Source organism: Cydia splendana, chromosome 14 (assembly GCF_910591565.1).
Source record: "Cydia splendana chromosome 14, ilCydSple1.2, whole genome shotgun sequence".
NCBI classification, from domain to species: domain Eukaryota; kingdom Metazoa; phylum Arthropoda; class Insecta; order Lepidoptera; family Tortricidae; genus Cydia; species Cydia splendana.
The window spans coordinates 12,111,213-12,137,414 of record NC_085973.1 but is presented as its reverse complement, the minus strand read 5'-3'; the positions used below and the strand labels follow the sequence as shown (position 1 = coordinate 12,137,414).

The 26,202-nt window shown below is 37.9% G+C and overlaps 4 protein-coding genes across 4 annotated transcripts in view; all 4 read left to right on the top strand.

Annotated features, from left to right (window-relative positions):
• The window catches only part of LOC134796688 (serine/threonine-protein kinase SIK2), a 65,981-nt gene extending 55,237 nt beyond the window's left edge, over positions 1-10,744 (top strand). The window contains exons 7-9 of the mRNA XM_063768856.1: positions 3,775-3,995; positions 6,446-6,630; positions 7,462-10,744. Of these exons, the coding sequence (XP_063624926.1) occupies positions 3,775-3,995; positions 6,446-6,630; positions 7,462-9,964 (2,909 nt within the window). The 3' untranslated portion in view covers positions 9,965-10,744. The remainder of the gene's footprint in view (positions 1-3,774; positions 3,996-6,445; positions 6,631-7,461) is intronic.
• Positions 10,745-18,161: 7,417 nt separating this feature from the next.
• Positions 18,162-19,203, top strand: LOC134796952 (methylenetetrahydrofolate reductase (NADPH)-like). The gene is made up of 2 exons (XM_063769146.1): positions 18,162-18,501; positions 18,710-19,203. Exons 1-2 carry the CDS (start codon positions 18,180-18,182, stop codon positions 19,201-19,203), a joined length of 816 nt encoding a protein of 271 aa, XP_063625216.1. The 5' UTR covers positions 18,162-18,179.
• A 4,469-nt stretch (positions 19,204-23,672) lies between these two features.
• LOC134796903 (methylenetetrahydrofolate reductase (NADPH)-like) lies at positions 23,673-24,839 on the top strand. The gene is made up of 2 exons (XM_063769104.1): positions 23,673-24,008; positions 24,217-24,839. Exons 1-2 carry the CDS (start codon positions 23,687-23,689, stop codon positions 24,708-24,710), a joined length of 816 nt encoding a protein of 271 aa, XP_063625174.1. The 5' UTR covers positions 23,673-23,686; the 3' UTR covers positions 24,711-24,839.
• Positions 24,840-25,610: 771 nt separating this feature from the next.
• Positions 25,611-26,190, top strand: LOC134796644 (cytochrome c oxidase assembly factor 6 homolog). Its single transcript, XM_063768783.1, has 2 exons — positions 25,611-25,732; positions 25,854-26,190. The coding sequence occupies exon 2, from the start codon at positions 25,875-25,877 to the stop codon at positions 26,118-26,120; it is 246 nt and encodes an 81-aa protein (XP_063624853.1). The 5' UTR covers positions 25,611-25,732; positions 25,854-25,874; the 3' UTR covers positions 26,121-26,190.
• The last annotated feature ends 12 nt before the right edge of the window (positions 26,191-26,202 follow it).

Genomic DNA, 26,202 nt, shown 5'->3' with positions numbered 1-26,202 from the left:
ATAAGTGAAGATGAATGCAAAGATGTAGCGCCTGTTAAGTAATAAATAGTCTTCGATTGTATTTATTAGCGAATACTTACAGACGATTGAAGCGAATTCCATTCCTTAGCAATTAATCTACTAGGGATCAGCTAATCCCGCCGCCCAGGCGCCTTGCCCGGTCGGCTTTCCATACTTATTAAATAACACCCGCACATTTTTGCCGCTATTGCGTCAATGGTCAAGCACAGCACGCGATATTTGCGTCCAAACGATTATTAATAGCATCGACTGGCGAATTCCACTACTCATCGACTTTATTTTAGAAGTAAAGGAAGGTAAATAAAATAGTAGGTACGAAATTACTCCCGGTTGATTCCCGTCTTGTTTTGTTTTCGTTAAGTGCAGGATTTGGACGCGTACGATCTAAATCCAGAGTGCGAAAACTGTTTGGCGAATATTTATAATCGAATTCGTCACTGCCGATCGAATCTATCGAGTGCTGCGATTAAATTATTTACTTTAGATTATTTTTGGGGCGGTTTATTTATTTCTCAGCGAGCGTCATTCACTTGCAGCAGATGAAAGCAATTAATTTCCGATTGGATGACGCATGATCGGAATGAATGGACATAACACTAACGTATTCAAAGTAGACGTTTTATAATTAAAACGGAATGCGTCTTCATATCGCCCGACACACTTAACTAATTAGTCAATTTAGATTACGATAGGTTCAGAATACTTAACAATATTTGTAAAAAAACTGACCGTCATCGTCCTAAGTGTAGTTGCAACTTAGGTGAATGAGGTAGCGTTTAAGTTAAGACTATGTGCTAATAAGTAATACCTACGTGGAGTGTCACGCCTAGGTGTTCTTACAGGCAGCGTCGTGCGTCACTCGCAGATCGAATGCGTACTTTTTGTACTGCCGTGCCGTCAAACCTCACCTTGCGCGGTAATAATTCCATTATCAAGTTCATTCAGTTAGCATTAGGAACTAAATATAGTTCGAGCGCATGTAAAGAACTTTTACTGCTCTAATTCCTGTATACCTAGTGTTCTACGCTATATAGCTACCTACTGCTAGTGTTTTGCGTTGAATAGCTACTACCAGGCGTGGCGCACTCCGCGATTTCGTCGCTTTGCTACAGGTAGCTAAAAGTACATCCGTTCGGCTCATGGTCTAATAAAACATGGTCTTCCATTCCCAGAGTGACACGGGCCTACGTCACAATAACATTGCCACTTTATTTCAACATAACATGTTACATGGGTACATTATACCTATGGTTAATAAGTTAAAATATTTCTTTATAATTTTATAATTTTCATTTATATGTATTTTAGCTTAAATTTTACAATAACACGTCATTTTTAATTACTCGTTAGCAATATCTTCCGATTCACGAAAGAAATTTTAGACTTTCGGGTAAGTAATTCTGTTTATACTACTGGCAACACAGGATAGCGCTGTGCACATTTGACAATTCGGATCTAGATAACTTCATGCCCTGACCGTCATCCTTGTCGAACGCGTGTTAATTGTTATTTCCTTCTCGCTCAGTGTCAGCAGTCGCAGTGTTTTCCAAACTTTTCACGTCGTAAACTTGGTAATTCATGTGTAACTGTGAATTAGTTTTTTAAACGTTTGTCTTGTATAGATAAATAAAGTTTAATTTAATACATTAGATTTGTTTTGTTTTACTATGTTTCTACATGTATAACTTAAAATTAATGCCGTTAAAATAATTTTCACCGTTGGTTAAAATTCTCCCACATTTCAAAGTTTGAGAACCTGTAAACAGCATGATGACGTAGGCGCGTGTCAGTTAGGTCATACGCGAATCTCGGAATGGAGTACCAGGCGGAGTATATTATTATACCATGGTTCGGCTCAATTTTGGGGAAAGCCATAAGCCGCGCGTGGCGCTGTCGCCACCTAGCGGCCATATCTGTGCTGATCGTAACAGACGCGTTTTGTTAGAGAGTGAGTCTTCTGTACCTAGTCCTATTATTTATTCTGTGCTACTACTACAATAGCTACACCTACGGTCTTTTGTCTAACTGCCACCTAAACATTAAAAAACTATTAGTGTCTTCATTTAATGTAGAACAGAAAAACATTACAGTTAAAAGTAAGTACCTCGTTTTTTTTTCACGTTTTAAAAAATGATTGAAAGGATATGAATATGATTGAAAGTTAACGTTGTGCGTCAGAGTTCACAATTGAGTAAATAGGTACCGGATTTGTGTAGTTCGCTACACACAATTCTCACGATGGTTAATTAGTTAGTTACAAAAAAAACTTTGCTTCTATTTAGGATTTCAGAACGTAATAATTAAGAATTACGCTGACAATTATGAAAAACCTAGATTGTTGAACAGCTTGCCTTAATTTGAATAGCTTTGTAGTCTACGCTTGCTACGCGTTGAGCAATCTCACGCTTCCACCGAATTAGGATCGTCTGTTCCAGTGTCATGAACATCGCATGACGTCAATGTATCGCGGCCCCTGACCTTTCCATGCTTTCTGTCACCTTGACTGCTACACCCATAGCTTAACGAGCATTTGCTTCCATCGAACAAGTATAAGACATGTTCACATTGTTACCAACCTCAGAGAGATCAGCTTTACACTGGCTCCGCCTGAAATAATGCGTTTGGTGAGCAATGGGAATTGAAAACCTTTGTAACCCGCCACCACCACCATGACGTAAAACTAATACTAAGTACTTTTAGAACCTCCAAATCATATTTACAGTACAGTTTCAGTTCATTATTTATTTTGAAACCCTTCTATTTCCACCGGACTATATTATGGCGGGTAGCGATGCGGGATAACTAATGTTACGCTAGCACCAATATCACGCATGACTTGTTGATTGGGTCTGGGCTTGCAGTAGTTACGTAACTTAGATTAAAAGTAAATGTTAGCTCAATATTCCCTGCGATTAAGTTTCCGAGGTGACCTAAGTTAGGTACAGAGGATAATGTAGCAAACTAGTATTTTAGGTATTTAAAATATGCCTACATAAATATTATTTTCATCTAATTAAATGTGAATAAACTTTAGGACGTCCGAACAGCTGTAAAGCGATTTTAAAGGACTTATTAAAGACACTGAATAAATGCCCGTTATTAAGCAACGTAGGTAGAGGTACTAATAATATTCTTTTTTAACGAATACTCAAAAGAGTTAAATAGGTACCTGCGCGTTCTTACGCCCTAAGTGGGTAGCGCACGGCGGTGACCTTTGTCATTTTAACTTCGGGTCGTCGGTCTAGTGACACGGTTTCGAGGCTGACGGGATGAGGTTACTAGACTAGATAGATCCCTTTTACGGATTACTTGAGCGTAGGTAATCAAAAACCATTTTTACTTTAGGGAATATTGGTTAATGTAAAGAGCTAATACCATAAGAGCGAATAATGTCAAAATTACCTACTGATATAAAAACCGAACGCAATTAATCTACTTAGTGAAATCCTACGTCTGGGTCACATGTTAAGGCGAACGTTCTTTTGAACCGACTTTTTTTTAGTTTAAAATTATGGTTTATTACATTTTTAAGTTTAATAAAACAAATCAACCCTGGTGTGGTGTAGCTAACTGGTTATCATTATCACATTCCAAAGTTGACTGTTTAAGAAAAAATGCATACAGAAATCGATGTTTTTTAATTATTGAACAAAGGCGCGCGGTCCTTAGCTTAAATAATAACCATCACGATTTTTGTTGAACTTAGAAACAAAAGGTATGAATATTCTATTAAGTACCCTTATTTATTTTCAGATTGCGAATCGTTAATCCGCAAGATGCTAGTCCTGGAGCCGATGAAGCGGTACACGATCGAGCAGATCAAGAAGCACCGGTGGATGGCAGCGGAGCCCTACACGGCGCCCGCGGCGGCGCAAGACCCGGCGCGGAGCCCCGCGCACGTGCCTTCGGACCCTAACGAGCAGGTGCTCAGGCTCATGCAGAGCTTGGGGATCGACCCTGTTAAAACCAAAGAGGTAGGCTCGAATACCCAACCTATTAAATTTAGAGTAGCTCGAGAGCTAAGTCGGATCGAGTAGGACTCTGAAAATCAAAGAGAGAGAATACAAAGATAACGAATTGAATTGATCTTCGCCGGGTAGACTTCTCTCTACGGTCATTTTTCCTCATGCCCTTACGAGAGATTCTCAGGCTTATGACAGCTCGGAGATGGACCCGGCGAAGATCAATTCAATTCGTTATCTTTGCATTCTCACCGACAGCAACAGATTGAGAACCATAGGTAATCGAGCATTGCTTAAGTAGCTCAACAGTAAACAAAACAAATATGCTCAGAAATGCCGATCTCATTTCATCATCATTCTCTTGCCCTTGTCCCATTCACTTGGGGTCGGCGCAGCATGTCTTTCTCTTCCACACCTCTCTGTCGCCCGTTATTTCATCATTCACTTGCGTTCGTTTCATATCATCTCTCACACAGTCCATCCACCTTTTCCTCGGTTTTCCTTTCCTCGTACTTCCCTCCACATTCATTCGTAATACCTTTCTCGTCACATGACTTTCATCCCTCCGCATCACATGCCCGTACCATGCTAGGCGATTTGCCCTTACTTTTTCTGTTATGGGTGCAACTTTCAGGCTTCCTCTTATATACTCATTCCTTATCCTATCCATTCTCGTCACGCCACACATCCATCTTAACATTCGCATCTCCGCTACATGCAATCTCTTTTCATCCGTCACCTTTAGGGCCCAACACTCTGATCCATACATGACGACATGCCGATCTCATTTAATCGATTTAATTTAATCCAAATAGTCTAAATACTTAATTCATTCTAAAGTCATTAGGTAGAGTAGTGCGAGGTGTTCAAGTAAATGCAAAGCCCGTGACATAAATAAATATAATGACATACCTACTCGTAGAAAATGTAATAAGAATTTAGCATTAGGTATAATTTCGCACGATTGAGTATACACTTAATTCAAGCATTCGTGTGGAATAACGCGCTAAATTGTCTATAAGAGATACTGACACTAATGTTTATATGTCTTTGCATGTACAGATGTCAGTACATATATTTATTTAATACGTAAATATTCCGAGTTGACCCAGTCGAAAGTTTTAAAAAAGGCACGCGCGTAACAGAACAGTGTCAGGTTCTCTGACTGTTACGAGTTGAGATTGTTCCTCTCTAATAATGATTTCTAGGTGACACGGTATTTGCTAGCGCGAGTTGAACCCTAGCGAGGTCAGTGACGTTCACGAAGCGACGGCTTAGTGCCAACTGCAGAGGGCACGTTCGACGTGTTGCCTCCCTGTCACACTTACGTACGAATTTACAAGTGTAACAAGTGCGACAGAGGAGGTAACACGTCTAACGTGGTTAGCGGTAGGCCCCCAGATGACGTTCGGAGCTCAACTTAACCTCTTGTTTCTTCCGAACAAAGACACGGCTACAGAGAAATCACTCTCACGTAGTTTTTATGTATGTCATTGCTTATAAATTTTACTAGGTATAACTTTCGCGGGACTGTTCAGTGTCTATAATAGTTAGGAACTAGAAGTGACTACGGATCTACATGTATCCCGAATAGTACTGTTGTTTATTTGCTAATTATAATCACTCAAGGCAGTTTATCATAGGCAGAGATCGGACAAATTGGCGTCATTGCTCGCAATAATGTGGAAATGACTCCAAATTTGATTAAATAATTAATCATTTAATGCTACCTGCGTAGACACACTGGCACCGTCCCACCTCCAACGGACTACTGTAAAAGCGGGCGGAGGTCCATGGGGTCCCAGCGCGCATAAGTTGTTCGCAGAAATCGCGAAGCGTCTGGTTGACGTAACTGGTGACCGAAGAGCTGGCGGCTACCTCGCACAACGTATCAGCATTGCGATACAGCGAGGAAATGCCGCCAGCATCCTTGGTACAATGCCTCAAGGGCCTATTTTAGATTTAAGCTAGTTATTAATTTCGTTTAGTAGTACCACATCATTTAATTAAGTTCTTACCTGAGGTTTAATTTTGATTCCTAATCAATAAATAACACAAAGATTTCTTATAATGTAGATTTATTAAAGAAAATAATCAGTATGTTTTCAAAATGTTATGTAGGTACTCATTTTTTATATCAAAAATATATTTAAGTGCTAATATTTATTGACTAGGGAACAAAATTAAATCTCAGGTCAGGCACCAGAGAAAAAGATCCGAAAGAGAGCATCAAACCACCAACCAAATTGCTCTTTGTAACGTTGGCCTTACTGTCAAACGACGTCGTCAATACCGTAATCAAAACGAGATACAATCGTCTAAATTGATTCGTATTTCGGTCTCGCATTTGATCGTAGAGCTCAATCTGCTTTACATATAGATTCATGGGAGTGACCTGAGTTTTCCCACATCAATAATTCTAATTTCCTATCAATTCTCAATTGTTAACAATTATTTTCCAGAGCCTCCGCTCAAACAGCTACGACCACCACGCAGCGATCTACCTTCTCCTGCTAGAACGATTGCGAGCCAGGGCTGCAAGTGGTTCAGTCAGCCAAGACAGGAGACCCTCGCGGCGGCCGTCTTCCGTGGCCGACCAAGCGCTCGCCAGGGAACTGCATGACGCTAGGAGGGAGCAGCAGAATAGGTAATTAAAACAATAATATATCTTCTGCGTATTTATCCAACCAAGCGCTCGCCAAAGTCTAATATATGTACCTGACTTGAGTGCCATTTTGTTGTCACAAAAAAGGGTTGGATTGATTAGTATAACTACTCTGGCATGCCAGCTTTGTTAGTTCGCGCCTCTAGTAACGAAATTGTCTTACCCGAAAATATATTTAAAAAATTCAATAATTGATCCTGTTTGTGCGGGAAATGACACCACAGCCGGAGTACATAGGTATAACTTCTAAAATATTGACAAAGGGCCCGAGCTAACCAATTTACCAAAATTACCTACTTATAGCTACACTAATTGGATTAGGACTGATCAATTGATCAGTGATTCTGTGTAGATTAACGGAGTAAATAACAAGACTAAAAGAGTACTAATAAAGTTTAAATTTATTTCAACCTTAATAGCCACAGTATAGCTGTACCAAGTAATCTTTGATGAATAGGTACTCAGGAAAGCCTGCCTTTGCAAAGTTGTGTATTATGGTAGGTAGTCATGTAATTATTTTTGTTTTTTTTTGTTCAAAGTGCCTGAACTGTCCCCGCTGTGTAAAGGTCCTCCTCTTCCTTTTCACGCCTCACTCCTGTCTTGCTGGCGTCGACCTCCCGCAACCTTCGTACCTATGAGAAGCAGCGTTTTTTTGGTTGGGATTTTTGGATTTCCCCCTTATAAGTTCGTTTTGAACGACTTGAGGTTAGGATCAACTATAACATACTTAATTAATAAATAAACCCTTATTTTATTTTAAACTATAGTCATTGATGGATATGATGTTAAAGTCTGCTTTTTGCTTGCTTACAGAACATTACACGCCGGCGATCCTCAGTCGCGAGAGTTTAGCAGAGCGCCCCCGATGATATCCGCTACCTCGGCCGACTCGTCCTCCTCCGAAACCCAGCGCCTACTGTCTCTAGCGGGCGTCAACATGACTGAACAAAGACTGCTCCAACGAAACTCCGACCCCTCGGATACGCACAGGAGCTTTCTAGTCGGCAACCTCGACGTAGGCTCAAGTCGGAGTCATGAAACAGAATCCGCGAGGCTTCTCTGCATGAGAAACAATGACGTCACTCAGTCCACGCAGAGGCTAGGTGCTAAGTTAAATGACGGCGTCCCGACACACAGGCTGCTGGCTTCCACATACGAACAGCAGCAGAACATCCTGAAACAATCCAGTGAGGACTGTCGGAGACTGCTCCAGCAATCGACCACGGTCGGACCCGACACCGGCAAGAGCATTGCCGACGGCACTAGGCTTTTGACGTCATCGAGTTTTGATTCCAAATGCGCGATAGACGGCGGAAGAAGTTCGTCAGCGACAGACCACAATCTAATAGCGAATTTCCTTCAAAATTCAGCGTCGGCGACTAATTTTAGTGTAGAAACTATGAAACTGCCAAGTTCGACGACGTTTACTATGTGTTCTGAAGCAGCAAAACTTATGAATACCTTGCAACAGTCTCCTTTACCTCTCAAAGGGACTTTGAACTTAAGTACTAGTCCTATACCAACGCAGCTAGCGGAAGCTAAACTAGGTGTTTTAGAGCAACCAAAGCCTCTTGAATCAAGCAGGCTCGTCTCACAAGCGCAACAACAAGATCTAAGTCGCTTGCAATCTAGCACTCCGCCGTTTAAAGACTACATGAATCACCATCTCCCAGCCTACTCGTATTTACAAAGCACAGTATTGCCTCCTATATCTAGTTCCGATGGAAATGCCACGACTTCCACAGCAACTAGTGACCTGATTCCAAATACTCTGTACAGGCCGGATAGCAAGTTTTCATTGAATAGGTATACTACAACGCAGACTTACTCCGGTCCGAATCTTCAAAGTAACGCGGCAGATGCGACAAAATTTCAACAACAGTATTCATCGTCGACGGATGAGGGTTGTGAGACGGATATGGAAGACGTCGCGAGCGTTCCGAGCGGAGTCCAGAACCGGCTTAGCTCTTACGCTAGTTCCAGCTCGAGCAGCGGCGTCGTAACTTTCTTTAATAACAAAAGCCTCAGCCAAAACCTCAGCTGTGATTCATCCCAAAGCAATTTCTCCACGTTCGAAAGCCTCGACTATCAGCTTTCGGACTGTTCTAGTGAACTAGCAAGTAGTCTTCCCAGTTGTACGTCGAACGAAGATAAGCTCGCATACGAAAACAGCTCCCTCGTGAACACGAGTCCAATGCACCCCTGCGTGTATATATCTTCTTATAATAGCAAAACTCCGGGCATCGGTTCCATAGCGCGGCATAATCCATTGAACTATCAGTCTGCTAATAAGAATAATACACGGGCAATGACTCGAAGCCCCGTCGATTTCAGAGAAGGGCGACGAGCGAGCGACGGACTGGTCGCACAACAAGTGGCGCAGGCCAACGACCAACAAGTTACCACCTTAGCGTTTAACAGCCAACGATTAAATGAGAATTGCAAAGCTAAAGGCGTCCTAGAGCTCCACCTAGTCCAAAAGGAGGCTCAGAAGTTAAAAACGCAGTATCAGTCTTCTATTCCGGCGGAGGAGATGACGCAAAGGCAAATACAACATAATCAATTCGCGGCATCCTTCAGCCCACATTACTTAGACACGAAGAATCCGACACCCAAACGGATCAGTCTTCCCGAAACGTTTAACTACTCTAGTACATCGCCGCCGATGCCGGCCAGCCCAAAGATGGTCGCCCAACTGCAGGAGCCTCCCGAACTGCACGGGGCCGCGTCGCAAGCCAAGCCGCCGCTGCAGCAGCAGCTCATGCAGCACCGGCTCTACCAGCAAAAACGACAGCTTCTACAGAAGCAGATGACGCCGCCCAACGTGTCCGCGCACGACATCGGCGCCCTGCACTCCCTGCAGATCGGCCTCAGCCGGCGCCAGATGCTGCGGCAGCAGAGCTACAAGATCGCCCAGCAGCAGCAGATCCTCCCGCCCCTACCCCTGACGGAGACCGAAAACCGCGACCTCCTCGCGTTCCAGGCGATAGTCGAGGGACCCAATCGGTCGCCGAAGCACAAAGAGGACGAGGATCTGGCGAAGTTCGCGTATCAGGGATCGATGGAAATAAGCATAATGAATAAAGATAGGCTAGGGAACGAGACGTGGTCAAACCTGCCGTCGAGTTTACAGAGCGCGTGCCAGATCTCGGAGCGGCGGGAGGCGCGGGTGGGGGCGGGGGCGGGCGTGGAAGAAGCCGCGGGGCTGGCGGGCGTGGCGGGCGGGGACGCCGCGCTGTGGCCGGCGCAGTGGAGCGGCGGCGCCGGCCTGTTCCAGCCGCAGCCCTGCTTCCAGGTATTCCAACAGATCAACTAGCTAGATCTCCGTAGATTAGTATTGCACGACTGTTGCCGTGGCGTTATGTCGCCTCACCGACTGCACGGTAGTGCTGAACACGTTTTGTAGCATAATAATTATAGTGATGAAATCTAGAGTAGGTAATTATTGCCGGTATGAAATTTTCGTGGGTGCATGACTTGACGTAATCGCACAGTACTTATGATATTACTGACGAGTGCATGACAATAATTAGCGCGTAGACGACTTTGTTGTTGTGTGACCGTTGCGACGGTCACCCGTTGTCGATGATTAATCGACAATTGAAAACATATGAATAGATTGTAGATGTAGTTAAGTGTCAATATTAAGATAGTGAATTTATGCACTCGATTTTAAAATTATAGTTTTAATAACAAAAGCTGTAAATTTTGTACTCAAATGCACTAAATCTAACTGAAATTTTCATTCCTTATTGAGACGGAGAAGATATTTCATCACATTAACTATTATTCCATTTACTTGCCAAGTATTTATTGTAAAAAAGTTGCATTTCACGTGTATATTTTATGAACATCACATTAAGAGAATCCTATGTTTATTATTTATTATTTACTTAATGTTCTTCCATGATTATTATTTAGAATAAGTATCTATTTATAATATTTATGGAAATTTTAAGTTAAACTTTGTTTCCTTTGTGAAAGTTTGTATATACATTTTGTGATTATTTGCAGAGATAACTATCATAGTTACGTACGTAAGATGTGACAGCTTTACTTAGAGAAAGTTTTATTTAAATAAATGTAATGATTTTCAGATTCATTGTTTTATTTTGTCACCGTTATTAGCTAGTTTTTTACATTGCATGAAAGTAAGCATCAGTAGCAAACATACTATAAATTATCATTAGTCATTGTTTGTGGTGCACCGTTCACGCCCACCAGAATTTAATAAGAAGTCATCTTAGAAGGGGATGAATGTTAGAATACCTACCTACTCGTGACTTATAATTGTCAAACTACCTATGTAATAATTTACTTCCCCTTTATGAAAGTACGGCTCGCTTACTATACTTACCTCTCGCGTCAAAATGATAGTCTTTATGACAGTTCATTTTTATATGACGTAGCTGTCATGTAAAATGACTTTAGTTTTTTTTTTAATTTAGCACAATTATTTATTCATGTACTAAAACTACGGTAAATACAAGTTTTACAATTAATTTTTTAAATTACGCTTAACCAAAAGAGACTTGAAGGAACTGGAATCGACCATCATTCGACGCCAAAGGTATAAAAAAAGGAAAGAGATGCATCACGAGTATTTGGACAATTACTAGTAGGGCGAAGTGAATTTCAAGTATCAAATAGTCAGTAGGAAAGTCATGCATGCGATGCGTTGTCTTTACACTCTTTAAAGCCTGACAACAGTTTATTTAACCCTGAGATAGTGTCGCTGCAAACAGCTTACGTATGGCAATAATGTGCGTACGTCATGTATAGTCGGGGTAGTGGGCATTGGCTTCATGTTGATACTCGTATAATGTCAAAACATTGCTTACAGAGAATTCGGTTCTTTCAATTTACCTATTCGTCAAAATCTGATTCTAAATATTCAATATTTATACATATATTCTTCGTTTTCTGACTCTGACGAAGTCTGATTTTCATCAGATGTTGTGTCGCTTTCAGGACCACCAACCTCGATTATAAAACGTTCAGTCTCCAATTCGATTATAGGATTTTTATCGTTGATCTACATAAACCTTAAATGAAATATTAAAGTTTAAACCAAACAACTAACCAGTTCAATAAAATCGCACTATAAAATGTCAATACCGGTCATGTCAACAACCAACTTCAAAACATTGTTTATTGGAATGCTATGTAATCCTTCGTCTTTTTTAAGCTGTATGTATTTGATTGCATTCACTACAATTTTTTTCGCATCTTTGGTAATTTTTTTGGCATTTTTGTAATGAAACCGTTTATTTTTGAATATATTCGTAGATATTTTCCGTTTGTTTACAGCTTGGCAAAAAAGAGTAGAAATTAAAAAGTGGCAACACTGTAGTGTCGTCCCTTTCAAACCAATATATATAAGAAAACGGGACGCCACTACAGTGCTGCCACTTTTTAATTTCTACTCTTTTTTGCCAAGCTGTACATCGGTGACATTCGATGACATCCAACGTTCGTTGTCAAACAGTACTTGTTGCCAGTAAAAGAAATTAGTACCATTGAAAATCCGCAAAATGGCGAGGGTCAAATAAACTGTTGTCAGGCTTTACCTACTGAGTTTGTATGGCGAGAACCGGGGATTCCCGGTTCCGGTACCTACTGTATTGGTATAGAAAACCGGTACAGTCAGCCCTTTTGCCTAATTTGACACGAGTGTTACCAGCTCAACTGCTTACTTGATAATCAGTAACTAGGAAGCTACACCGATTTTTCATAATAAAATAATGTGCAGGGGCCCATTTCTCGAACGGTACGTATCAGTCTAATATTATTAGTATGTTGCCATGGTTACCTTACGACTTGACAGTTCGTGGACTAAATAATATTAGTCTAATACCGTTCGAGAAATGGACGCCTGCCGTATTTAGGTATTATGTAGTGATGTGCCGATGAGAACGTTCTCGTTTCTAAGAATTCCTTTCCGAGGCCGGATAATTTCCAACTTTCCCGAGAGCGTTCTCTTATTATCATAAATATGTTATGAACAATCTTAATTTTTTTTAAATGGAATAACATATTTACTTTTGTTAAGTGTAGGTATACCTTTTGCCTAAAATAACTTGTTTGGGCAATTTTGTGTTGTTTTACTCCTGGTTTTTTATCAATTATTAGTATTATTTTTTATTTTGCTATGATTGGTGCAAGTATTTGCCTTTAAGCTTCCATGGTATTTGTCTTAATTCATCGCTTCTGCGACGAAAGGGTAAAAATCTCAGAGAACATTTCCGATAGACTTCTCTGTTCTCGGGAGAATTTCAAAAACGGCACATCGCTTGAGTTACATTAGAAAGGTTTTCTGCTAAAAGCCACTGTGGATTGTGAAAGGTCTAGTGTAAACGTGACATTGTGTTCAAGATATCGACAATTTTTCTTTCAAAATTAAAATACCTCAAGAGATGTATAAATCACATGATTGTGTCTAATTGCAGTCAAACTGGCAAGGCCACAGCCTGCCGCCCACCGCGGCAATGCTGCCGCTCAGCGAGAGCCCCATACTCGAGCTAACGGAACAGATGGAGTCAATTTAAAAGTTATTTAAGGAAAACATTAGGTACCTACTTTTATTTAGCCTCGTAAGGCCTAGGGCCTCGTGCATTAGAATACGTTTTTTTAAGAAATTAACTAAAAACTGCTGCGACGAAAAACTTAACCGAAAATCACAAAGAAACTAGTAAGTTGTAGGTATTGATGAAAATTGAAGAGGAAAATTGTTTGTTTGTGGAGGCAACATATGATTTAGGTATGTAAATTAGGTACAATACAGAACGAACTTCCATATATGTGCAATTGGTAAACCTGAATAGTAAAAGTGGAAAAGATCCAGCCTAGTACACAATTTTTTGTTAAAATAAATCGATATACCGATACGAAGGTTATTTGACCTATCTAAGTCAATATAATTGTGAAAAAAACATTTGTTGTAGCCTTTCGTGCGATACTTATGTATTTATTAGTTGCAACAATTCACAATACGACTGAAAATAATTCTGCAACTACTCTTTATAAAAAGGCAAGGACTCAATACATACTTGTACTTAATAAAAAAGTATCATTATTTTAAATATCTTTAAGACTTTTGTATGTAACCAAGTTAGTTTTATGCTTATGATACTTTTAGCTATTAAACATCGTATTTAAGTATTGGTGACTGACATTATACTTATTATAATAATAATCCACTATTTCGCTCTTTCGTTAGCGTCAGAGATAACTGAATAGTAAACACGGATTATCTTGCTTTCTTGTTTGCATCTGCGTAACATCGGCATCGTACCATTACGATAGATCCATTGGACACTCTGAAGGCGTTGCGGTGTTAAGCAGAGATCAAAGCATAGAAGTGGCGCCACCTACAACAATGATAAGAAACACGACTTACGATTGGCAGTCCTTTTTACTTATCTCTGGTAAGCACTTGGTTGATAGCACGCACTTTTTGCAATAGTTTGCCGACCGTCCGTATTATGAAAATCTGCAATATTGGAGCTCAATCGTAGCCAGAAAGTATTAATTTGTGAATAACTATGCTTTTTATACTTAGAGCTTGAATAATAATACGAGTAATTCCTAGTCATGTCTTAGGGAAGAGCCTAGGCATAGTTCTAATTTAATATAATAAGTTTACACAAATTATCATCATTCCGAATTTTGTATAAATTACTAATAATGTAAGTTAATAACCGAATTGATATGCACCGCCATTATATTCAAATAAAATAAGAGTTAAACATTATTTTATAACATGTTATCATTATTGAACTAAACGGAATCTAAAGTAAGGACGCTTAGCATGAAGAATTTCGTACATTGACCCGCCATTTCCTATCTCTATCGCACACGCATGATTATATTGCTGACCCGCTCGCATAGTGCCATTGACCGCTGGCATAAAAGCGGTACAGTAATACAATCGTGCGATAGAGATAGGAACAGGCTAAATGTACGATATTCTTCGTGCTTACTTTAGTTTCAATGTTATATGTATTATTGAATAAATTTATTTTCTAGGTGCTTGTCGTTTATACATATGTTTATAAAAAGGGCTAATATGGCTAAACAGGAGAGCAGTATACTCTGCGTAATTCTGAATACTAATGGACGTCTTGCGCTAATGATCACGTTTAGTCCGATATAAAGCATTCGTGTCTCTTGCACTTGGAGACTTGGTACACATTTTTTAAACGCGAATCTATCTGAGCGCTCAATCAAACTATTCGTACCTACATAAATATGTTCTGAGCTCTAACTCATTAGTACGAGCTTGTTTGGAAGCTGTACTTCTAAAATCGATTGACGATGATGATGGAGATTGAAAGTAAGAACGCTATATATCGGACAAAAGGACACTAAAAAGATCCGAATTAATTTGAGTACCTAATCTACCATTTTTGACTGCCCTTATGAGAAAGACAGTTGTTCTGTGCTGGTAATAAATCGCAATTATCGTGCTAACAATCGGCGATAGTTTGGTATTACCGGATACTGATGAATTGTTAAATATTGTGTAATAGTGATAAACAATGCGACAATATCAAAATAGGTTAAATTGTTACATGACTTTTTATGAACTACGTAATTGCTGCATAATATGTAAAATATAAGTGGTTTGGGATAATTCTACAAATAGGACGATTTCAGGGGAAATCTGCCATACGTAATTTTGCTCAGTTAAGATTCTGAAAAAACTAAAGCTAAAGTGGGACTGGGCTGGACATGTCTGCCGGATGCATGATAACAGATGGGCCAAAATAGCCACTAGCTGGCATCCCCAGGGTAGTCGAGGCAGAGGCAGACCGAGAAAGAGATGGCGGGACGACCTGGATGCATTCCAGCGGGATTGGCGGGATCTTGCTCAGCACAGGGAGGACTGGAAAGGGAGAGGGGAGGCCTTTGCCCAGCAGTGGGACACACACATGGGCTAGTAAAAAAAAAAGATTCTGAAAACGACTTACGATTATTAAATCATTAGATACCATACGAGTAGGTATATGTGATCTCACACCGGATCCATGTTTTTTTTAGAAGAAAACTCAAGAAAATGTTGCTAAAAGGTTAGAGTCACTCATTTTAACGTAGATTTACGGAATTGTCCGTTTGGAATACTCGTAATCCCAAAACACCTTAATTGCTACAATGATGTTCACTTGGAAGCGATGTGTCACTACAATAGTAGAGCTCTTTCAGAAAACAAGCAATTTTACGTGGGTTTAGAGCTGGTTACTCAGTGAGTGCTGCCAGTTTCTCTTTCTCTGTTGACCATTGTTGCAAGAGACTGTGATATAGTTATTTTGCTCTCCAATTAATGTTGAGAATTCCGACATTCGAGCTTGGTGATGTGACAATACGTCTCAGCACTACCTTCCAGTGCAAAAAGCCCGGTCAGAAAATCCTCATACTCGTACGTATATTCCGAGGATAAGTTACAGAGCCAAAGTTCCAAGTGAAAATCATTCGTCAAGAAGAAGTTCCCTTCCCTTGTATATAAACTACCTCTGTTACATCTTTTGAAAAAAGACTGAATTCAGTGTCAATTCAGACCAACCGTCAAATCAAACCACAAGATCACGGCCAGGATTTGTGGGGAAAAATTAGTTGCTGCAAATGTATAGCGTAGTTAATTAACATTAAATAGGGATCTTGCAGTGTTTGTATTGACATCTAGTAATGATGCTCCACACTGAACAAACATATGTACGTTGACTCTATTACTCATAACCGATAGTAACCGCATAGCTATACTTCCCTATCCTTTGGCAGAAGTTTGTTTAGTGTGGATGTGTCTCAATACATAGTTTTGTTCCTGGTAAAATATGAACCGTGCCACTCACCCAGTCCAATAGAATGAACCTAGGTTAATGGTGCAGTCTCAAAATAATCAATAGTTTGTTTTAAAATAATGACTAAAGATTCGTGCTGCGTATTAATGCTACAAAAATTGCCAGGAACAAATTGAGTTAACTACTAGTCGTTTTTTATATTATCCAAATATAAGCTTAAAGTGAAGTAGACATATCACAGCGCCATGTTGTAGTGGCAATGTACTTTTACTGCACATACTGTATTAGAAAAAAAACACGTAAGTAATTTATTATGACTGCAGGAAAGTCACTGATAAACAATATTACCTCTACTTTTGCAGATTGAAACACTGTTGCCAGTTTTATACGAAGATATTCCATGAATGTTTCATAAAACACGTCAATGCTGTTTTAAGAAGCAGGTACCGTCGATCGTTTTATCCGGCGTCAAATGTTATGTTATAAAATGTATCATAAGGATAAGGACTTTTAGATAATTATTAATTATAGTTACATCAGCATCACTTTTGGCAGATAATGTTGGCACGTTTAAGCATAATGTTAAGTATTGAATTAATATCTAAGTTAACATTTATCTGCGTAAAGATCTGACGAAACAATTTGACGTTTCTAAAAACAATTAAAATATCAAAGATAAACATTTCTAGTACCAAATTTATATAAGTTAATTAATCCGAAGCTTTATTAAACCGTAACAATAACTAACATACGTAAGGGATATTGCATTTATAATATTGTAGGCTTCAATAAGTAATTAATTTAGACAATTCGTAGAAATAGGTGTTTGGAGGCTTTTACACGAATAGAGATAAAAGGTCATTGTATTATACCTATTCCGTCATTATCGAAAGAACTTCATGTTAATCGCAATTAAAAGTGTACCTAAATAGATAAGTAGTTGATTTTATACGTGTAAAAGAAAACGTAGACTGTAGAGACGGCAATAAAATGTATTCGACATGCAGCTTTGAGGGCAGCTTTACGTAACGATTACCTACACTAGAAGATCTTTTAAGTTATTCGTAGTAATTTATTTTGGTTGTGATACCTATACCTATGGCTGATTGGTAATCAATGTATAGAACAGTCATTACACTACATAATTTGGATGTGTTTCGTTTTCTTTATTATCCTTGAACAATTCCTCTATATCCTACTTATTCCTAAAATATGAACTACGGTAGAACAGTACCGTGAATATGTAAATTGTAAAGTGTCTTCGTACTCTTCATACCTAGTCATTAGTTACGTTGTACAATATAAATCAAGTGACTAAGAACGCCATCTAGTGATACTGATATCTACTACTGTTATCGCGTCACGATTTTTTGTGAGGCACTTGTGAGGTTAGCACTCAAGTCAACTCACCATCACTTAGCTCTGTGGCATATCATAAATTGATATTATGTCGGATAATAATAAGAAGTGACCCGACTTCGCTGTTACGGTCAGTTCGATTGAGACTTTTAACTTATGATAACGAATTCTTCGCGTCACTTGATATAGCTCTTTAAACGTTTGCATTTCAAATCGGGCGATATCACTTATACCTAAAGGCCGACTGTGTAATCGATAATATTAAGCCAGTCGTAAAACAACACAGTTACATTAAGCTCATAAGAGTCTGTTAGGTATCTTTGGTTATAAATTCACAAGACATTTTAAGTTATCTTTGTCATCTGCTTGGGAAACATGACTTCATGTAAAATCACTGACTTGATAAAACAGACAGAAAAGTTTTCCTATTCTTTCGAAGTAACTCCCGATGTGACGGTTGAAGATATAAACACCCTCAATGTGGAACCAGTGTTTTTCTCAGTGACATGGCACGCCAAAAATCACAAGTGCGAAGACTTAGATATAGCACCTTTAAGGATGGTTAAATTTTTAAGAAGCAAACAACATCCTGTGTTATTGCACTTGACTTGTGATATGTTGAAAAAGGATTACTTGGACCAAGTGCTGGCGTTACTACAGGAGCAAAATGTTTGCAACCTGCTTGTTATGTTAGGAGGTAAGGGTTATTTTTGTGTTCTATCTCAAAACTTGGCTTTTTTTTAGTTGCATTGATTTAAATCTCGTGACGTCGACGTGCAAGTTTTATTATCGCAAGACGTTTACTGTGCATCATTTTACTCTATGTTATCTGAATACGAACGATCACCACTAAAGGTGCAACAGACTAGCAATATGCCCCATAAATAATTATTTACTTATTCCAGAAAAATATGACGCCGCTACTTCGGATTTTAAAAGCGCCCGAGAATTAGTAGCCTACATAAGGGCGAGTACAGGAAATTATTTTTGCCTAGGTGTGGCTGGATCTCCCGATCAAACCGGAGAGAAACTATTAAACCTTAAAGAAAAAATCGACAGTGGAGCAGATTTCATACTTACACAGGCATTTTTTGAAAAAGAAGTTTTTAATAACTTTGCAAAAACTTGCAAAGAGATCGGGATCACAGTACCCATAATACCGGGTGTGTTCCTGTTCGAAAATTTAAAACAACTAAATGGCTTCATTAATCTTTGCAAGGTAAAAGTTTCCCAAGATTTACTGGAAAAATTAAAAAACAAAGAAGAATCGAGTATAACGGGACAAGAAATTGTAAAGAAGTTACTGCAAGACTTGATTGCCGATAATGAAATAAAACATTTTCATTTCTTTACTTTGAACAAGTTGCATATTGTGTCTGATTTCGTTAAAGAACTTTAATAGCTTTAATAAATGTATCTACATAGTTAATCTAGTACCTACAGTTGGGGCCCATTTCTCGAACGGTATGAGACTAATATTATTAGTCTACGAACTAAGGCCCATTTCTCGAACGGTATTAAACTAATATTATTACACACTAATAATATTCAACCAAGTCATCTTGAAAGTACCTACTCTATAATATGTTAAGAACAAATATTGTTAAATTTAGATTTTTTATTTTTTCGCGAATAAAAACTAGCCTTAAATAATATTCTAGATTATATTTACACTCCAACCCCGCTACACTTTTTACTCAGTAGGTATAAGTAGTCAGTATACCTCTAAACCCTGACCCCTCTGAATCTAACCAATCAGTCAACCAATTCCGTACTTAAAACAAAGCGCCAAAAGAAATATTGAATAAAGCGCCTTTTTTTCCAATACACACATTGGGCCAAATTAAGGGACAGAGTTATTCGTTAGAGGGAACAAGCGATATTGCTTTCCCGTTCTACCGCATAGCTGCGAGGTTGGCCTATAATAAGGCCAGCATAAGAGACTGCTTTTAGTACAAATTTTTGCTGAATGCCATACGGCATACACAAAATAGTGGACTTCTAAATTGTATAGTCTGTCAATCAACTTTGTCAGTAAAAAAAGACGCGAAATTCCATTTTTTTATGGGATGATGACCCTTCGAGCCTATATTTTTTAAATTTGCCGCGTTTTGCTACTGACGAAGATGGCTCGACTGATTTTTGTTTTATTATTTCTACATAGAAACGCCAACCGCAATATTATATTTTAGTTCTAACAAAATAATAATTTTCTGCATCTGAACTAACATTTCAATCGATGTCTCGAACGTAACAGCAGTCGATATGGCTCAGCTGTCAAAGAAGGCAGTATGGCTTAGAGCTTTAGCCTGTCCAGATCATGAAGTTATATTGTTTAAACTGGAGCGAGTTGTCAGTTTTTTTGCCATACTAATTTGAACCTTATCACCGAGACAGAATGTTGTTCGTACCAGACTAGAGAAAACGGTCCACATGAGATAGAAAAACCCGAGCCCTGTGTCTCACTCGCACATGTTGCCAATGTTAAAAAGATACCATTTTGGTAGAAATTATATCAATATACTACTGAAATTCATTACCTTCTTATACTATTTTAGTGCTATATTCCAATTACAGTTCTGATATCTTTTAAGTAATTTGTTAATTATTATGATGTTAATATTATTAACTGATTAAGCCAAGCATGTGCGCAACAAAAAAACAGTAAATTGAATATGGTAGAAATTGTAGTAACTTTGAATATTAATTGGTATCCCCAACTTGATGACGATTAGGGTGACTATGATGTCGGTACGATTTGGATCGGTCTTACAAAATTGTTATTTCATACTTAATGTAAAAATAACTTTACCTAAATAGTATACTAATAAATAAATAAAGATATACTTATTTCGGCATGTTTAATTATTCGGTTCACGTAATGAGAGCTACATAATTGCCAAAAATTAAATCCGAAGTCCTTGGACATTACAGACTCATATTTATACATAATATTTAATTACTGGAACGTTAATTCTAACTATTTATATATATGTAATCGATTCTATATAGGTTGGGCCGACATTTCCGTCAGTATACAAAAGCGGCAAATTTGAAAATGTTGTTCCAATTACAGATCTACGATGACGCTTACCCTTAAAGAATAGCTAAAGTATGCAAAAGGGAAGTCATCACGTATATGAACACACCATGAGTATGATATTGATAGTGATCGGTATTTTGTTAAATCATGAATTATGAAGAGCATAAATAGTGTAGAATGCCGGTTTACACAGTTAAATGTAAGTTTTTATTTCGTCGTGTGCTAATATTTTATCATTTTAGTCAATAATCAAGATAATTTCGTGTAAAAACATAAATTGTTACGCTACGCTAGGGCTTGACAAAATGACTAGTATCGATAACCAGTGGGCATAGTAATAATATAAATTCATTTACGTTGCAAGTGTTGAAAGTAGGAATTAAATTCGCAACGAGTGGTGATAAATTAAAACACGACCGAAGGCAGCGTTTTTAATCGATACGATTTGCGAATTACCAAGTACAACTACAACGTTTTACCCGACCCTGGATATCTGTCTCGCTCTCTCTTATAGCTGTCTTTGATAGAAATAAATAGAAATAGAAAATATTTATTTGGCGTACAAAAACATACCTACATTACGGTAAGTACAACATAAAGTTCACAATACAGTAAACATACACCAAATAGGATGCCGCTCAGCATAAGCAGTGTCTATAAGACACTACGCTGGTTTTCACCCAATACGTACGATGGACGTACGGTGGACCACCTTCCTCACAATCAAGCATGATCGCATTGATCGCGATCCAATACGCCCATCCCATCTGTAATAGCTTTTATAACTACTAAAAGCTTTATAACGACTAAATGAAGTAAGGTTGTGTGAAGCGTTTTACAGAAGAGAAAAAAACTATATCCATCTCTTTTCTGGGGCAATTATACTAGCATAGGGAAAATACAGTATGATTCTCTGTGATTATGCACGAATGAGAAAAGATCTCGGCCAAACTATACATTCCATCTTATGCTAATATCCCACATTCATATGACTTATGGTCACCCTAATTAGAAAGAGATGGAGGGCTCAGGTTTGACCTCTCATGTGGACACACTTTTTGGCCAGTGTACACTATCCAGTTTACCCTCTACGTCCGTGGTCCAGATGGACGAAAAAAATAAAAAATAAAAATCAGCTGTCAAAGATTGTCAATGTCCATCTGTCATGTTATAGTTTTGAGGTTATATATCTCAAAATAATCAATAGTTTGTTTTAAAATAATGACTAAAGATTCGTGCTGCGTATTAATGCTACAAAAATTGCCAGGAACAAATTGAGTAAACTACTAGTCGTTTTTTATATTATCCAAATATAAGCTTAAAGTGAAGTAGACATATCACAGCGCCATGTTGTAGTGGCAATGTACTTTTACTGCACATACTGTATTAGAAAAAAAACACGTAAGTAATTTATTATGACTGCAGGAAAGTCACTGATAAACAATATTACCTCTACTTTTGCAGATTGAAACACTGTTGCCAGTTTTATACGAAGATATTCCATGAATGTTTCATAAAACACGTCAATGCTGTTTTAAGAAGCAGGTACCGTCGATCGTTTTATCCGGCGTCAAATGTTATGTTATAAAATGTATCATAAGGATAAGGACTTTTAGATAATTATTAATTATAGTTACATCAGCATCACTTTTGGCAGATAAGGTTGGCACGTTTAAGCATAATGTTAAGTATTGAATTAATATCTAAGTTAACATTTATCTGCGTAAAGATCTGACGAAACAATTTGACGTTTCTAAAAACAATTAAAATATCAAAGATAAACATTTCTAGTACCAAATTTATATAAGTTAATTAATCCGAAGCTTTATTAAACCGTAACAATAACTAACATACGTAAGGGATATTGCATTTATAATATTGTAGGCTTCAATAAGTAATTAATTTAGACAATTCGTAGAAATAGGTGTTTGGAGGCTTTTACACGAATAGAGATAAAAGGTCATTGTATTATACCTATTCCGTCATTATCGAAAGAACTTCATGTTAATCGCAATTAAAAGTGTACCTAAATAGATAAGTAGTTGATTTTATACGTGTAAAAGAAAACGTAGACTGTAGAGACGGCAATAAAATGTATTCGACATGCAGCTTTGAGGGCAGCTTTACGTAACGATTACCTACACTAGAAGATCTTTTAAGTTATTCGTAGTAATTGATTTTGGTTGTGATACCTATACCTATGGCTGATTGGTAATCAATGTATAGAACAGTCATTACACTACATAATTTGGATGTGTTTCGTTTTCTTTATTATCCTTGAACAATTCCTCTATATCCTACTTATTCCTAAAATATGAACTACGGTAGAACAGTACCGTGAATATGTAAATTGTAAAGTGTCTTCGTACTCTTCATACCTAGTCATTAGTTACGTTGTACAATATAAATCAAGTGACTAAGAACGCCATCTAGTGATACTGATATCTACTACTGTTATCGCGTCACGATTTTTTGTGAGGCACTTGTGAGGTTAGCACTCAAGTCAACTCACCATCACTTAGCTCTGTGGCATATCATAAATTGATATTATGTCGGATAATAATAAGAAGTGACCCGACTTCGCTGTTACGGTCAGTTCGATTGAGACTTTTAACTTATGATAACGAATTCTTCGCGTCACTTGATATAGCTCTTTAAACGTTTGCATTTCAAATCGGGCGATATCACTTATACCTAAAGGCCGACTGTGTAATCGATAATATTAAGCCAGTCGTAAAACAACACAGTTACATTAAGCTCATAAGAGTCTGTTAGGTATCTTTATTGGTTATAAATTCACAAGACATTTTAAGTTATCTTTGTCATCTACTTGGGAAACATGACTTCATGTAAAATCACTGACTTGATAAAACAGACAGAAAAGTTTTCCTATTCTTTCGAAGTAACTCCCGATGTGACGGTTGAAGATATAAACAACCTCAATGTGGAACCAGTGTTTTTCTCAGTGACATGGCACGCCAAAAATCACAAGTGCGAAGACTTAGATATAGCACCTTTAAGGATGGTTAAATTTTTAAGAAGCAAACAACATCCTGTGTTATTGCACTTGACTTGTGATATGTTGAAAAAGGATTACTTGGACCAAGTGCTGGCGTTACTACAGGAGCAAAATGTTTGCAACCTGCTTGTTATGTTAGGAGGTAAGGGTTATTTTTGTGTTCTATCTCAAAACTTGGCTTTTTTTTAGTTGCATTGATTTAAATCTCGTGACGTCTACGTGCAAGTTTTACTATCGCAAGACGTTTACTGTGCATCATTTTACTCTATGTTATCTGAATACGAACGATCACCACTAAAGGTGCAACAGACTAGCAATATGCCCCATAAATAATTATTTACTTATTCCAGAAAAATATGACGCCGCTACTTCGGATTTTAAAAGCGCCCGAGAATTAGTAGCCTACATAAGGGCGAGTACAGGAAATTATTTTTGCCTAGGTGTGGCTGGATCTCCTGATCAAACCGGAGAGAAACTATTAAACCTTAAAGAAAAAATCGACAGTGGAGCAGATTTCATACTTACACAGGCATTTTTTGAAAAAGAAGTTTTTAATAACTTTGCAAAAACTTGCAAAGAGATCGGGATCACAGTACCCATAATACCGGGTGTGTTCCTGTTCGAAAATTTAAAACAACTGAATGGCTTCATTAATCTTTGCAAGGTAAAAGTTTCCCAAGATTTACTGGAAAAATTAAAAAACAAAGAAGAATCGAGTATAACGGGACAAGAAATTGTAAAGAAGTTACTGCAAGACTTGATTGCCGATAATGAAATAAAACATTTTCATTTCTTTACTTTGAACAAGTTGGATATTGTGTCTGATTTCGTTAAAGAACTTTAATAGCTTTAATAAATGTATCTACATAGTTAATCTAGTACCTACAGTTGGGGCCCATTTCTCGAACGGTATGAGACTAATATTATTAGTCTACGAACTGAGGCCCATTTCTCGAACGGTATTAAACTAATATTATTACACACTAATAATATTCAACCAAGCCATCTTGAAAGTACCTACTCTATAATATGTTAAGAACAAATATTGTTAAATTGAGATTTTTTATTTTTTCGCGAATATAAACTAGCCTTAAATAATATTCTAGATTATATTTACACTCCAACCCCGCTACACTTTTTACTCAGTATAAGTAGTCAGTATACCTCTAAACCCTGACCCCTCTGAATCTAGCCAATCAGTCAACCAATTCCGTACTTAAAACAAAGCGCCAAAAGAAATATTGAATAAAGCGCCTTTTTTCCAATACACACATTGGGCCAAATTAAGGGACAGAGTTATTCGTTAGAGGGAACACGCGATATTGCTTTCCCGTTCTACCGCATAGCTGCGAGGTTGGCCTATAATAAGGCCAGCATAAGAGACTGCTTTTAGTACAAATTTTTGCTGAATGCCATACGGCATACACAAAATAGTGGACTTCTAAATTGTATAGTCTGTCAATCAACTTTGTCAGTCAAAAAAGACGCGAAATTCCATTTTTTTATGGGATGATGACCCTTCGAGCCTATATTTTTTAAATTTGCCACGTTTTGCTACTGACGAAGATGGCTCGACTGTTTTTTGTTTTATTATTTCTACATAGAAACGCCAACCGCAATATTATATTTTAGTTCTAACAAAATAATAATTTTCTGCATCTGAACTAACATTTCAATCGATGTCTCGAACGTAACAGCAGTCGATATGGCTCAGCTGTCAAAGATTGTCAATGTCCATCTGTCATGTTATAGTTTTGAGGTTATGCGATATCGCTAAACAGAATAATAAAGATTCTTGCGAAAACTAAAATAAATTGATAGACTTGCTCTCTCAGGCGACATTACCACAACTTCTTAAGAAAATACGTAAGTTTTGAATATATGCATTGCTTGATTATGTTATATCTAAAGGGGCCTTTTAAGTGGTACTCGTAAGTCCTTAGCAGTAACAAATCTTTTATAAAAGCATTTTTACTTTCCATTTTAGGTTTATATCCAATCGCGAAAGATGTCTTTTCCCGATAAAGAGCAAAGAAAGACTTGTTGGGAGTCCAGGGATCGTTACTGGGAGTGTTTAGATAAGCAGAACATAAAAGACAGCTCCTATAAACCCAAAGAGTGTTCAGAGTTAAGAAAGCTATTCGAAAAGTCTTGCCCCACACAGTGGGTCTCACACTTTGATAGGAAACGGGACTTTAATGTGTTTAAAGAGAAAATGCAGAAGGAAGGATATGAACCTATAAAAGAACAATAAAGATTAATGTTTAATTGTTCAGCTTTTATTGTAAATATTAGATCTTGAATAGTAAATTATTTTTAGTTGCGATTGGCTTTTA